General features: G+C 38.6%; 1 protein-coding gene across 1 annotated transcript in view; it reads left to right on the forward strand.

Moving 5' to 3' along the window:
- Positions 1–16,180, forward strand: part of LOC139463866 (uncharacterized) — a 43,769-nt gene that overhangs the window by 11,248 nt on the left and 16,341 nt on the right. The window contains exons 15-36 of the mRNA XM_071245263.1: positions 416–629; positions 1,324–1,584; positions 2,083–2,217; positions 2,847–3,044; positions 3,663–3,917; positions 4,692–4,893; positions 5,837–6,015; positions 6,177–6,353; positions 6,910–7,041; positions 7,348–7,473; positions 9,025–9,132; positions 9,417–9,533; positions 9,867–10,118; positions 10,710–10,838; positions 11,055–11,180; positions 12,030–12,164; positions 12,765–12,896; positions 13,367–13,615; positions 14,207–14,329; positions 14,651–14,773; positions 15,282–15,416; positions 15,787–15,909. Of these exons, the coding sequence (XP_071101364.1) occupies positions 416–629; positions 1,324–1,584; positions 2,083–2,217; positions 2,847–3,044; positions 3,663–3,917; positions 4,692–4,893; positions 5,837–6,015; positions 6,177–6,353; positions 6,910–7,041; positions 7,348–7,473; positions 9,025–9,132; positions 9,417–9,533; positions 9,867–10,118; positions 10,710–10,838; positions 11,055–11,180; positions 12,030–12,164; positions 12,765–12,896; positions 13,367–13,615; positions 14,207–14,329; positions 14,651–14,773; positions 15,282–15,416; positions 15,787–15,909 (3,631 nt within the window). The remainder of the gene's footprint in view (positions 1–415; positions 630–1,323; positions 1,585–2,082; positions 2,218–2,846; positions 3,045–3,662; positions 3,918–4,691; positions 4,894–5,836; positions 6,016–6,176; positions 6,354–6,909; positions 7,042–7,347; positions 7,474–9,024; positions 9,133–9,416; positions 9,534–9,866; positions 10,119–10,709; positions 10,839–11,054; positions 11,181–12,029; positions 12,165–12,764; positions 12,897–13,366; positions 13,616–14,206; positions 14,330–14,650; positions 14,774–15,281; positions 15,417–15,786; positions 15,910–16,180) is intronic.

The raw sequence follows: 16,180 nt of genomic DNA on the forward strand, positions 1-16,180 counted from the left end.
TATTTCTCTTATATCACAGTCATAAGTTCGAGGAAGCCAAAATATACACAGATCGTGACCTTTACCACATACATCGATAGAGTGCTGACAAATGAAAAAAGGGGGACGATTCAGGCATTCGGTGAACTGCAAATGTGCACAGTGTATAATTGCAGTGCTCTAGATAGATTATGGCCCATCCGACTCATTCTAACCTTGAAACGACAGACCATTATATTTTTGTGACTCACTATCAAGTGACTCACTATCTTAGTAATTAACTAGTAAATGATGTGCATGTTGATAATTTTACAGTGAATACATAAATTGGACTTATTTCGTTTCGTGCATGAATTCTGGTATCGCCTGAGAGAGCGCTGTAAAATATGTTTTAACATATTTTATAGCTGACCTCATTGTTTCACACCTTCAATAGGAATGCTGCTACGACAGGAGCGGTAGCTTCATCGACAGCCTCCCTGATGCAGGAACCTACAACCGCTACAGCAAGCTCAAAGACCCCTTCCGTCATCAACTCCAAGACAGTGACCCTAAGGACTGGTGCTGTAGACAATCCAATTTGTGTCATCTCTATGAGCAAGTCAGGCCTAAGTCCAGCTGTTTCTTCAACGTTTGGCGAGCTATCCTATGTGAGAACAATTAGATACATCCGAGTAATGACATTTGTTTGTAGGAATTTCTTTAACTTGAAACTGTTCTTCAATTTCTCTTGTAGCACTTGGACAATGTGTATACATGAATATGTTTTCAATTATGACTTGATGCTCATTGCCTATTAATTAATACAAGCCTTACTTTCTTTCGGTCCTGATAATCATAAACGACCGGAGTGTGTACCGCAATCGTATTGTTTGAACGCTGATTACAAAAGCGTATATATTCAGGACGTTGAAGTTTTGATAAATGTATTTTGTCTAACCGAACATTCGAATTGAATTCATCATGGCGACATGGATATCGCATTAATATTCATTGCAGTCTGCTAACAAGGAGGTTGGGTTGTCATGAATGCATATGACGTCATCCGCATTTTTATTACCTCGTTTCACAGTGTTATATCTATCTCGCGGTTGTTTGAATACACGTTCAAAGTTGCTGCTGTGGACAATTACTAATAACTATATTTCCAACGCTGATAAATATTTGTTTCATATATCTTGTAACTGAACATATAATCCCTGGCTATTTTATATTTTAACAACTCTATCTAACACCATCGACTACACACTAGAACTCACAAATCTGAAAATCTGTTTTTCTCCTCCTAATGTATATTAAGAAATTCCTCATGGGTTTTTGTACAATATTTTCTCCTTTATACAGTCTTTATTTTCGGCGACCCTCACTTTATGACACTGGACGGCAAGGTGTTTACTTTCAACGGATTGGGGGAGTACAGGTTGATTGAACTGGAACCAGCAGACAAGAGCTTCACTTTCAAGCTACAGTGCAGAACTGCCCAGGCACGTTCGAGCACAGGAGAGAAGGTCAAGGCCACATTGTTCTCTGCCTTCGCGGTGGAACAGAGCAGTGACACTCTAGGAACAGGGAAGATTCACGTTGGTCTCAACAAGGACAAGACAAGTAGGTCTTTGTTCTATTTCAAGGTGAAGGGGAAATCGTTGGCAAGTTATTGATATGATTACACGAATCATCAATATTCAGTAAGTGTTATTTTAACATTGGAGTTTCTTTAAATGAAACTTATTAATGAAACTCACTATTAATTGCTTCTCAAGTACGGCATCACGATATCTGTGCACAATGCTTCTGCCCTTCGTCCCACCGAAAGCACTGAGATCTGAGAGATATTTCTCCTATTTCCTATGCAGTAACATTTGTAAGGCACACCATTCCCCCTTTGTTAGAACCTACACCGAACCGTCGAACCTAATTGTAAAAAGGAAGTTGTTTGTCCATTTATCCATAGTACTCAAACTTCTAAATGCCTCTCAAAAAATTATTATTATTATTATTATTATTATTATTATGTTGTTGTTGTTGTTGTTGTTGTGATTGGGGGGGGGGGGGGGGGGTAATTTCTATACACAGAGACAACACGATCTGATGATCATGTTTCAGGAATGGTGATCTATATCGACGAAGTGGATGTGACTACTCAATTTTATGACGAAGCCAACTTCAAGAGAACATCGGACCATCTTATCGCCTCTAAATTAAACGACACGAAGGCTGAATTTTCTTTCCCTAATATTGGTAAGGATGTTTGCTCTCTGGTTTGTTGCATTCGACAACCACAAAGACAATTTGTTGTTCTAACTGAGAATATACTTCACAACAAAGCGTTTAAAGGGTAAACAACCTTTGAGGCAGACACAGTTTTTGCCAATAGAACATTTTGTAGACATTTTGTATTACCCGGTCACAAAACTTATTAATACTTGAGTGAGTGAGTGAGTATGGTTTTACGCCGCTTTTAGCATATTAATACTTAAGTATATGGAACACAGAGCGATTAAAAGGCAAAAATCGTTACAGGTACAATTTAATGCTTTTTCACTATAAGTGTAGTGATGACAGGAATTTATCCCTTAACAACATTTGTTGATGAGGCAATGTAAATGATGAGGAAATTGCGTAAATAATGATACATTTATGTTGATGATACTGTGTGATGATGAATTTGTGTAAGTGAAGATGAAGTTATGTTGATGATGAGCATGATTAGTTATGATGAAGTAAATGTTGATAAAGTTATGCAAATGTTGATGAAGTTACGTAAGTGAAGATGAAGTTATGTTGATGATGAGTGATGATGTAAATGATCATGAAGTTATTTAACGTTGTGTATCCACGTGTTTGATGATCTGGCGCGTACTTTCCAGGGGTCGTTGTCACAATGACCATCATCTCGGGGACTTTGTCACAGGCGACAGTTATTCAGGAGAGATGGAAGGGTCTACCAAAAGGTCTTCTTGGGAATTACAATGATGATAATACGGATGACTTCAAATCCCCTGATGGAGCCACAACCTACCCGGGCACGGCCACAGATGACGTACTCTACCCTTTCGGCCAGTCATGTACGTACCGAATACTTTCGTACAAGGTCCAAACACAACACCCGTATTCGTACATCACCATCAAATAATAATTTCTTGTTTGTTTTATTCTTTGCCCCGATCAAACATGAATGCATTCTTTCTTTTGCCTTGCAGTTTATGTTTTTGACGAGCATTTTAAAGAGGGAAAATCATTATAAAATAAACCACTTTAGAACATTATTCTTTAAAGGTAAACAGAAAACGTTATTTCTTAGAAGTAGACAGAAATGCCTGAGTGAAATGAAACAAAAGTCTGAACACACACCTGATATGATGCTCATGGTACACACAATTGAAGGATATATGTGTTGTTTTGTTTTGTTTGAAAATCTTTTGTTGTTATTAATATTATCGTTTGTTGTTTAATGTCGCAAAAAAACAACATCCCAGCGATATGACGACGGTCTGTAAACAATCGAGTCGGGATCACACAATCCACTGATTGACATCATGAACATCGATCTACGCAAATGTTTGGTACCATGACATGCATCAACCACGCCAGCGAGCCCCACAAGCGTGGGTTTCTGAAGACCAATTTTAACCCCGATCTTCATGAGGCTATGTGTTCACCTTGTCGATCATTTTGTGTTTCAGGGGCCATAACTGTTCAGAACGACTCTGTTCTTCATTACAATCCTGGCCAGACAATATCGACCTTCACAGATGCCACATATACCCCATTGTTTGACAAGGACATATCAGATGTCGATCGCGAAGCTGGTATTGCTAAGTGTGGCGGCGCGGATAAAAAACAGTGTATCTTTGACTACGCAGTCACCAAAAACGAAGCTCTCGCAAATGCTGCCACAAGTCAACTCGAGGAAGCCCAGGCCGCTACTGAAAATCTAGGTAATGCAAAGAACACCATTAACTTGGTAGATTAGAAATGATTTCTTTGTAACCAATGTTCTACTATATCAGATTCTTTAAAGCAATGTTCTGCTGTGTAAGTTTCGTTATAACCAGTGTTCTCCCATATCAGGTTCGTTATAACTGACGTTCTACTATACCAGGTTCGTTTTAACCAATGTTCTACTATAGCAGGTTCGTTGTTAATAATGTTCTGCTGTATGAGGTTCGTCATAACCAATTTCTACTGTATCAGTTTCCTTATTACTAATGTTGTGCTATATCAGCATCGTAATAACCCCTATTCTACTGTCGGTTTAGTTATAGTTCTATTATTCCTTTTGTAATGACTTATCCGAACTCTCCGTTTTAAAAAGGTTTTCGTAAATCTTCAGGATAACTGTAAAATCGATTGTTTACAACGGAGTCGAAATCGACATATAACCTTAAACGATACGCAGGTATCTTGAGACTATCATATAAACTTAAGGTACTGATCTTCAAAAGAAAAAAAGAAATATTAAACATTAATACCTTACCCTGCCTATAAACAAGCTGGCATTAGTTAAAAAGTCAATGAAAACGGTTCAAAGTAGCGTTTTTAACGAAACCATCTGAAAATACATACACTTTTTTTACTACAATGCATGTCCTCACGACAAGATAGATTTGATTACATAGCTGGTTATAGCATGGCACCTTAACAAATCATTTTCGTATTTCACATTATATCAAATATACTCTCGATTATTTTTTATAGTTTTTATTTTGTAGCAAACCGAAATCCTACGATTACTGGAACAAGACAGATCGATGCTGAATTAGGCAAAGCCATCACCTTTAAATTCAACGCCTCCGACGAGGACAGTGACACCATTACCTACATTGCCGTGAAAAAACCCACTGGTTTCACCTTGGACGAAGACACTGGTTTGGCAACGTGGACCCCGTCCGGAAATGATCCTGTTTCTATAAGGTAACAGTTTCCTATTGGATTAGTTCGTTTGTTGGTTTGTCGTTTAACGCCGCACTCAGCAATATTCCAGCTATATGACGGCGGTCTGTAAATAATCGAGTCTGGACCAGACAATCCAGTGATTGACATCATGAGCATCGATCCACGCAATTGGGATCGATGACATGCATCAACCAAGTCAGCGAGCCTGACCACCCGATCCAATTAGTCGCCTCTTACGAGAAGCACAGTCGCCTTTTACGGCAAGCATAGGTTGGTGAAGACCTATTCTACCCCGGCTCTTCACGGGTCTCCTATTGAATAAGACTATTACACATTCCTTCATTGTACCATGTATCATGTATATTTCTTATGAACATGCCAATTTTAACATCTTATTGAGACTGATAGAATGAAATAACGACTATAACAAGCCCATTTGATTTACGTCCTTTTAAAAACTTTAAAAAATATTCCATGTATCCTAGCGGTACCGTACGCATCAAAATTATGCGGTTATCCGGATGAGCGAATCATTTTTGCAGAAGATTTCCTTTGTACTTATATTGAAGTTATTTATAAAACTGCTTCGAAGGAGTGGGGTCTGGATATACTGGGTGTCACTTTGCACTTTTCTTAATTAAATCAATTTACGCCTTCATTATCACTGTCTTCATTATCTCCATTATAATTTTGTTTGGACTCCTTTATCAATTTATCCATGCAAAACTACTATCATGTTATTTTTGTAACGTATACCCCAGTACTAGATGAATTTGTTAGTCATCCCCATGTAACAGTTAAACAGTCATGACATTCAGTGAATGGTCGATATATGCATACAAGACTATAAATGTGAACACGGTGGATTAGTCAATAATCAACTGAGATGATCAATCACCATAAAGGTAAAACTTTCGTAACCTCGGAACACAAAGAGCATCCGAATTGTTTCTATTTTCAGCGTTGCTGCCAAGGACACGAAGGACGCTCAGTCTCCCGTGCTTGATGTTCAGGTGCGGTTGTGTAAAGGATGTGGTCCTAACGGTCAGTGCAATTTTGACACCCCAGAGACACGTCCAACATCACAGAATGCATCGCTTTTCCAAGTGGCATCGTGTAAATGCAACACTGGTTACTCAGGTAAGACCTCTTTGTTGTGTTTATCATAATCACCAATATATACATTCTGCAAAACTACAGTGGCATTGACTATGGTCATTCATATAAAAATAAGCTATACTTACACTGATATTAATTATCATCGTTCTTATGGAACTGAGAAATTGTTTCATTTTTTTCAGGTTTAGCGTGTCAAGATGACAAGAACGGCTGTATTACCCCCAATCCTTGTGGCCAGTTACGCACATGTACTGATGTCAATGCTACTGAAGAAGTGAGAACTGGTCAAGCATACACGTGCTCTGCCTGTCCCCCTGGGTACAACTCAAACAACCCTGCCGCAAATGCAGAATGTAAAAGTATGTATCTTATGCTTGCAGTGGTTCTTTGCAAAATCGTTTTTTTAGATTTCAAAAAGAAAATGTACCTCACCAAATCTAAATAAATTGATTCGTACTTAACATTATCATCATCACATTCTCCATTAATCTTCTAAGAAGAGAATATGCTGCAGCAAATTGGACTTTAAATATTATGACTGCATTTAATAACTTTATTTTATTACTCATATTTGAAAAAGCGTGTGTAGTTTTTAAATGGTTAAGAATGTCACAGTGAATACTCCTAAATTAAAGGCATAATCAGCTTTAATAGTGTGTGGTCAATGATGCTGTTGTGATAATATAATGAAACTACTGAAGCACACGTCGAGATACTATACCACATCATTGCTTTCAAACATTACCGAACCATTTAGCATCGTAATCATTAAGTAAATCAAATATGTGCAATTTTATTGTTATAATAATAATAATAATAATAATAATAATAATAATAATAATAATAGACGATAATGACGATATTTCATGCCAAACTGTATGGCATTAAGGTATAATTTTAAATTTATGCTTACAGATATTAATGAATGCCTGGCTAACGACGGGAGAGGAGACTGTCCGGTCAACTCAAAATGTGAAGATACGATTGGTTCCTTCATGTGCATGTGTGAGAAGGGATTCAGGAAAGATAGCAGCGGCAAATGTGTCGGTCAGTGAATGTTTATTACATGCATATTCGAACCATTGCATAAGTATAAAACAGGCACGAAGACACAAAGAAGTCGTTTTTATTCGCAAAACACCTCTTTCTGATCGACGAACCAGTACAATTTATTGTGGATTAAATGCCAAAATAAGACTAGTTCCCAAGTAGTCATTAATTATTTTGACAAGAACGGTTATTGTCCATTCATATTGAAATTATGTGTGGTTGTTTTTATATATTATCCGCTGCTTGAATAGACACAAACCTTTCACTTCTCCTTTAACTGATCTGATCAATATTTTCTTGAAGATATTGATGAGTGTGACGAGAGCAGCAGCGACTGTGTTCAAACATGCAACAACACCGACGGCGGCTGGCAATGCGGCTGTTACGATGGATACACCCTCAATGCTGATAATAAAACATGCGACGGAGGTAAGTGTAACCTATTACAGGAAATAGCGGGTAGCGGGTTGTCCATACTATTGTGTTAGTATATTTATTCTGTAGCGGGTGCAACGCGTAATGTGTAAGATGGCCTACCTTGTATGTACCGATGACATCATTGTCCAGTCATGTGTTAGATGGTCTATCTTGTATGCAACAGTTGTAACACTTTCCAGTCTTGTGTAAGATGGTCTACCTTGTATGCAACAGTTGTATCACTGTCCAGTCTTGTGTAAAATGGTCTACCTTGTATACAACAGTTGTATCACTGTCCAGTCTTGTGTTAGATGGTATACCTTGTGTGCACCAGTTATATCACTGTCCAGTCTTGTGTTAGATGGTATACCTTGTATGCACCAGTTGTATCACTGTCCAGTCTTGTGTAAGATGGTCTACCTTGTATGCAACAGTTGTATCAGTGTCCAGTCTTGTGTTAGATGGTATACCTTGTATGCAACAGTTATTTCACTGTCTAGTCTTGTGTAAGATGGTATACCTTGTATGCAACAGTTGTATCACAGTCCAGTCTTGTGTTAGATGGTATACCTTGTATGCAACAGTTGTATCACTGTCCAGTCTTGTGTTAGATGGTATACCTTGTATGCAACAGTTATATCACTGTCCAGTCTTGTTTTAGATGGTATACCTTGTATGCAACAATTGTATCACTGTCCAGTCTTGTGTAAGATGGTCTACCTTGTATGCAACAGTTGTATCACTGTCCAGTCTTGTGTTAGATGGTATACCTTGTATGCAACAGTTATATCACTGTCCAGTCTTGTGTAAGATGGTATACCTTGTATGCAACAGTTGTATCACTGTCCAGTCTTGTGTTAGATGGTATACCTTGTATGCAACAGTTGTATCACTGTCCAGTCTTGTGTTAGATGGTATACCTTGTATGCAACAATTGTATCACTGTCCAGTCTTGTGTAAGATGGTCTACCTTGTATACAACAGTTGTATCACTGTCCAGTCTTGTGTTAGATGGTATACCTTGTATGCAACAATTGTATCACTGTCCAGTCTTGTGTAAGATGGTCTATCTTGTATGCAACAGTTGTATCACTGTCCAGTCTTGTGTTAGATGGTATACCTTGTATGCAACAGTTATATCACTGTCCAGTCTTGTGTAAGATGGTATACCTTGTATGCAACAGTTGTATCACTGTCCAGTCTTGTGTTAGATGGTATACCTTGTATGCAACAGTTGTATCACTGTCCAGTCTTGTGTAAGGTGATATATACAAATATTTGAGTGAGTGAGTGAGTTTGGTTTTACGCCGCTTTTAGCAATATTCCAGCAATATCACGGCGGGGGACACCAGAAATGGGCTTCACACATTGTACCCATGTCGGGATTCGAACCCGGGTCTTCGCCGTGACGAGCGAACGCTTTAACCACTAGGCTACCCGACCGCCCCTACAAATATTTGAAGAATTATTCTACCCACTGACATTTATCTCTTGTGTCCGACATTTGTTTTTTTTGTTTTGATGTTAATGGCATGGCTTTTCACAAAGTGCTCTGTGTTTCAGCGCCTATTGGCGTCTGCGCAACCACTGAATGTGAACAATTCTGTGACAACGGCACCTGTAAATGCAGACCGGGATTCACCCTTCATCTTAATGGAAAAAACTGCACAGGTGGGTAACATTTATTTCTTCTTAAAAACATCTGTACCAAAGGATCTGCAACCATTAATTTGTCACCTCACCCAAATATTTTGTTTAAAACACAACAAACCTAAACAAAAAAAATATATATAATAGAAAATAATGTGATGTTGGTCCTTTTCCAGATTTGTTTTGTATGTTTTGAAGCGCCGACTAAACTAATATTCTGCAACAAACCAATGTCCCACCTTCCACAACAATCAATATTACATCCTCGGTCCCTAACGAACATGAAAAATAATGGTTTTACCTAGATGTCAACGAATGTGACCAGAACCTGTGCGGTCAAATCTGTAACAACACCGTCGGCAGCTACGTATGCTCCTGCTACACCGGGTTCAAACTGTCACAAGACAAACAGACCTGCCTCAGTGAGTAGCAAGCTAAATTTATATTTATTTGCAGATAATACACATTCGTAAATTAAAGCGATACCATCCTTTCCATATTCATATTCATGTTGATTGTAAGATTCTGACTATATCATGAGTGTGTGAACACTTATGACTTGATGCTCGTTGCCTATTTATAGATAACATATAAGCGACAAACCTTTTTTCATATTCATGACTCGATTGTACGATTCCGACTATGTCATACGCATGTGTTAATGAATCACTTTCAAATAGTGATGATACGACTTCATGTTTGAAAGTGGAGGTTGTGGGGTAGAAACGATCTGAATTATCTGACATTTCTTTCAGAATGTGGCTTCCCGAAGTGGGGGGTAGAATGTCAATCCACATGTGAATGTCAAGGTCGGGCGACGAGCTGCGACCCCGCTAGGGGATGTGTGTGTACAGCGGGATGGACAGGACCAACGTGCAACGAAGACGTTAACGAATGTCAGGCGAACCCTACCATCTGCGGCAACTCGCAAACATGTTCCAACACCAACGGGTCATATGAATGCAAGTGTAGTGAAGGTTATGTCAAGAACGGAACCGACTGCATAGGTAAGGGAGAAAGTTTGCTGGTGACGCACCATACGGATGCTAGTGGCATTGAAAATACATTAAGGTTGTTGTATGTGGCCTTGTGCACGGAGCACATACATGTATTCTTAATTAAGTGCTGTTGAGCAACGTAATATAGTTAGATGGTGGCCAGTGTGGGCCAGTCTGACTTTCAAGGACTTCGAACCGTTCCTATTCTGATAATGTGCTATGAAAAATGCACACGCTTTTGATCGACATTCTACCTTTTTAAACCAATCAGCAGTCGCTTGAACCATCCAACACTGGGTCTTTGAAAGGCATTTAGTAGTGATACACAAAAGGAAGAGAATATATGGATGCCAACTTCTTTATTATGAGGAACAAAACGTTTCAGAGTATATGCTTACTCCTTCGTTAGGTGAATGAATGACATGAGGCAGAGAGCATATATATGTACATGTAAGGACAATAAAATAATAAGATAACAAAGGGTGGGAAATAATATAGGGTAGGAGATAACGAAGGAAGCCAAGAGATGATTGGCGCTTATCTTACTTCTTTCGTCAGTGGTAATATTAACTCTTTATCATAATACCTCTTCTGTTTTAGATATTGATGAGTGTAAATCTACCACCGACGCCATCGTTTGTCCTTCCAATTCCCAATGTGTCAATGCCGTTGGCTCGTTCGCTTGTAACTGTAACCCAGGCTACACGAAGGAGGACAGTAATTGCACGGGTGAGTTAATGTAGACTCCCTGAGAATATATTAAACATGAGGCTTATACTGCAATGATTCCATCTTGTTGCCTGTGTTTCCTTGTAAGATAAATATAAAGCAAAACACAGTATTCATTGTAGCCATTTAAATCAATGTTCAAACATTCTTAAATTTTGAATAACCATTTGAACATCTCATCAAATAAGTTATCAATATATACTTGTGATTGACCAGACATCAACGAGTGCAACAACGGACAGGACATTTGTGAACAATCATGTATGAACGTGGTGGGCAGCTACAACTGTTTCTGCAACGGCGGTTACACCCTCAACGATGATAGGAAGACGTGTACTAAAGGTAAAGGATTCTGGATACACATCATGCATCTGTATGTCTATTATCGGCGAAAGACCATATACTTGAAGTATCCGATGTTGTTGAAGGGTAGGGCTTAGGGCTGCGGGTCACGGTTTGGGTGTAGAGGTGCAAGAATTCCTTAATTTTTCTTACAGTTTTATATGAAAAAACTGATGACAGTTTCAGTCACGTTATGGTACATGGTTGTATCAAGTCTGAATGGCATTTAGAAATAATACACAAAAGGAAGTGAATTAAAGCTATGAAGCATAGAACATATGCATATACCTGTACGAACAACAAAAATAATAAGATAACAGAGGTGGAAACTTAACAAGGGAAGCACACAGTTATTTGGCGCTGATGGGTGATAGAAGGACTTAAATCATTCTATATTTACCAGTTAACTTTACCAATCAGTGATTTCAAACAGTTTGAAATATGCCAATACATTTAAGTCATGATCTCCATGAACATTGTATATGATTACTTATTATATTGACGAGTCTTCATGAACATTGTATACTTTTATATAGACGAGTCTTCATGAGCATTGTATACCTATGACATAGACGAATCTTCATGAACATTCAATACTTATTACACGGACGAGTCTTCATGAACATTGTATATGATTACTTATATAGACGAGTCTTCATGAACATTGTATACTTTATATAGACGAGTCTTCATGAACGTTGTATACTTTCATACAGACGAGTCTTCGTGAACGTTGCATCTTTATGTTATAGGCGAGTCTTCATGAACATTGTATACATATTATACAGACGACTCTTTATGAACAGTGTATATATATATTGTAATGATGAGTCTTCATGAACATTGCAGATCCTGAGCAGACTGACCCCTGTGCGGGACTGACCAATCTGAACTGTAGCCACTACTGTGAGGTGGTCAGTGGCAGCGCTGTCTGTAAATGTAACCGAGGCTTTTCACTGGGTGCTGACCAAATGACGTGTGTTGGTAAGAGGCTAGAGCTGATATACACCAGTAATGTATTCTGGACAGACATGTATGGTCCTTTACCGAAATCGCGAGGATACATGACAAAAAAGGTGTTCTTGTTTGCTGATCGAGAATTATTTGCTATTAGAAGTCCACATTTGGTGTAATTGCTCGTTTTCCATGAATGTATGGATTTGGGAGGAAAAGTGTAATCCCGGTTTAGACATCTTTTAAACTGTTGTCGTCCATAATGTTTATATTCCGAAGCTTATGTAATTATTCTCTTGATACAGCCGTATGAGAGTAGTTCAGAATATACAATCGCGTATATCTTGTGGCATCACTGATTTTCGGTGATCCATTCAAATAATATTTACGGCTATTTTGCCTTTCAAGCTCAATGGTATGCGTTTCATCGGATAATCGAAACTGGTTATTCTAATCATGAATTTAACAAATAGTTTATAGATGTCACAGGAGAAACAATTTGGGTTTTGGGTCAGTTTGAATTCAAACCAAAGAAGTGATGTCTAACTGGTATCATGTACAGGCTTTCCATACACGTAGGCTTATTTTATGTTTTGTTTCATTTACATGGATGGACTATTTAACTTTCAGACTTTAACGAATGCGACAATGCAACATTAAACCTGTGTACCGACAAGAGCACCTGCACAAACACCCCGGGTTCTTACAAATGTACCTGTACATCTGGTACAAATCTGGACAATGATGAGCGGACATGTGTTGGTAGGTTTCTTAGTCAGTCTTCCGAATATTGGCAGTAGCCCCGCGCCACATCATACAACGTTATTTGTTTGAAACATTAAACTACGGTTATAACGAACTCCAGGGTACCAATATTTTTAGTTTCTTATAACCGTAGCTCTTTATAAGCATATATACAGCATTTTTCAACAAATGCCCGGGACTAAAACATAATTTCGTTATATCGGTCAGTTCGTTATAAACGTGTTCGTCATAAACACAGTTTATTATATAAATTATTGAGTCCGGACAATCCAAGGATGAATATTATTAGCACATTCCTCTTCATCGAGGTATGGTGACACGCAGTCAACAAAGTCACCGAGCTTGACCACCCCCTCCATTTAATCTCCTCTTCTATCAAGCATTTGGAGAAGTAATATATCGATTATATTCTAACTTAATGATTACCACGAAAAGAATATTAATTTTGTTTTTTTCTTCCTCTTTAGCCTGCGATGACAGCCACTGGGGTGTGAATTGCTCAAGTGAGTGTGGATGTGCCCCTCTGGGGACACAGGTCTGTAACAAGACCACGGGCTGCAGCTGCAAGAGCGGCTGGACGGGGGACAAATGTCAGAGCGATATCAATGAATGTTCCACCGCTACCTGCCAGGCAAACTCCGACTGTCAAAACACGCCTGGATCGTATCTCTGTAAATGCCGTACAGGTTTCATAGCAAATGGAAACAGTTGTGACGGTAAGTTAAATTTTGGTATCAGTGCTGATCAGGTTGAACTGTTCATGGATGTTGGTGTTTGCAAGTCAAACTAGTTTCAACTGAAGAGAAATTCATTTCATGTGTTTAAATTCTGGAATCGTTGTCCATGACCTTGCACCATGACCCTGACCTTCACCAACTTCAGTTTGTGCTACTGGTAGCATATTGTTCATATTGCCTGGATTTCAAATATGCATCTAATTGATATGTTTAGATAGACAATTTGAACGACTTGGAGTTATTGGTTTTCCTAGCTTTTTTCATCTTTACGTTCACGTGATTTTATTGAGTCATGAACAGAGCAAGTTAGTGAGTTGGGTTTTAAAGGGTTTTATTCATTATTCAAACCATTTCACAACGCGGCGGAAAATGAAAAAGAACAAGACGTACCCAAAGCCACATAAATCTATTCGGAAACATTTTTGGATAATTCCTCACAGTAACAGTTGAGCAAGACCCTATTACGTTTATTAACCTTATGTGCAGTTAATTGTTTTGATAAGGAAAAATAAAAACACCATTACTTCTTGCTGTCTCATGGTAATTTGTATCGCACTTGATGGAATATAGATGTCAACGAGTGTTCGATCAGCACGCAGAACGAGTGTGACCAAGACTGCACCAACTCTGTTGGCAGCTATCAGTGTTCCTGCCAAACGGGCTTTGTGCTGGAGGGGAAGGGTACTTGTAAAGGTCAGTCTTAAGTTTCTAATGAAAACATCATGTCTATTTCCGAACAGGTAGATTGACTAAGATTATTTAAATATATATAATTTTGAAATTGTTGATTTAATAATCTTGGTATATGTCTGGCACAATTACTAAATCAATACCTACAACTGTATAAGTAAGTCATGAACCTATTTCCGAATGAAGCACTTTTGAAATTGGCAAGTACTGAAGATATCACGTAGTTTCACAAAACTGAGAACATATTACATATTTCACTCCAAATTTTATGTACCTACATATTTGGGCACCAACATTTATAACTCTGCTTACATGTTTTAATAGATATAGACGAATGCGCCCGTGGGACCAGCGGTTGTCCGCAAAAGTGTAGGAACACTCTTGGCGGATTTGCATGTGAATGCTACGATGGCTATGAGCTTACAGCAAACAGGTTAAGTTGCACACGTAAGTATATTACAATAAATATATTATTTCTTTAATACTCTTCGGCAACAATTGCTTCCAAACAATATTACCCCTTGGGTAGAATAAGTCCAAGCCTATGGGATAGGATAGCAACAATGTAAGTCATCGGATGCTCATACTATAACCGCTGGTTAGCCCTGTCATACCTATGGAATAGCTGAAACATTGCTGATTTGTGGTTAAAACGACATTAATTGAATCAGTCGCTGTGTTGGATGTCACCGAAGGCTGAACTTGCTTACTAATCAACTGTGAACACTTGTGACGTAGATCACAAAAAACTCGAATATTCCACTACCATCCTGTAGTGTAGTGTCCATCCCTTTTACACAGCGAAACTCAGCGCTCCGACTTGTATGCTATCTCACGATAACCTTTAAAGGATTTGCATGAGAATAAAGTTTATGGCTTCAGACGCTACTCGGTCTCAAACACATGTTCATAAGTAAATGAAAGTATAATAAAGGTTGGCACCATTATTACGCAGTGAAACCTGGAGCTCCGACTTGCAACAGAACAGACTGCTCCACCAACGGTGGTTGTCGTGTTGAAGGAGGAGCAGACATATGTTTCTGTAACCCAGGATACCAGCTGAGTGACGCCGACAACATAACCTGTTATGGTACGTGTACAATGTGTGTGATGCAGATGCTTTGGGGGATCAACTTCCAAATCGAATTGTAACTAGATATCTGAAGGGCCCTATGTCTTTTTGATCCAATTTTCAGAATTTTGATTCTGACAACGCTCCAGGTAAAATACTGGAGTTAATTTCATATTATTTCGTATTAACACCATTGTATATATCTGTTATCATAGACCGAGTGTCAATCTAACTCTGTAGGATGTAACAGTTTTGTGTAATATGATAAATAAAGCTGAGAGCATAAAATTAATTAAAAACTTGATACGCTAAAAGGCGATAATGATGCTGTACCAGTTTTAGTAATCTAAATTGCATGTTATTTTCCAAAACATCTTTTATCCAACAGACATTGACGAGTGTGACGTGAATACAACGTGTTCGCAGAACTGTACAAACTCACCTCCTGGCACATACACATGTTCCTGCTCTGATGGCTTCCAGTTGGCTGCTGACATGGCAACTTGTGAAGGTATGTAAGAGAAGTACACATGGTCTTCCTCTGATGGCTTCCAGTTGGCTGCTGACATGGCAACTTGTGTAGGTATGTGAACGAAGTGCATTTGCTTTTCCTTTGATGGCTTCCAGTTGGCTGCTGACATGGCAACTTGTGAAGGTATGTGAACGAAGTGCATTTGCTCTTCCTTTGATGGCTTCCAGTTGGCTCCTGACATGACTACTTGTGAAGGTATGTGTGCTGAGAATACAGATATTCATATAAAATGTTATAGTGGCCAGTGGTA

This window comes from Haliotis cracherodii, unplaced genomic scaffold, assembly GCF_022045235.1.
Source record: "Haliotis cracherodii isolate W230 unplaced genomic scaffold, xgHalCrac1.p SCAF_16, whole genome shotgun sequence".
In the NCBI taxonomy this organism is placed as follows: domain Eukaryota; kingdom Metazoa; phylum Mollusca; class Gastropoda; order Lepetellida; family Haliotidae; genus Haliotis; species Haliotis cracherodii.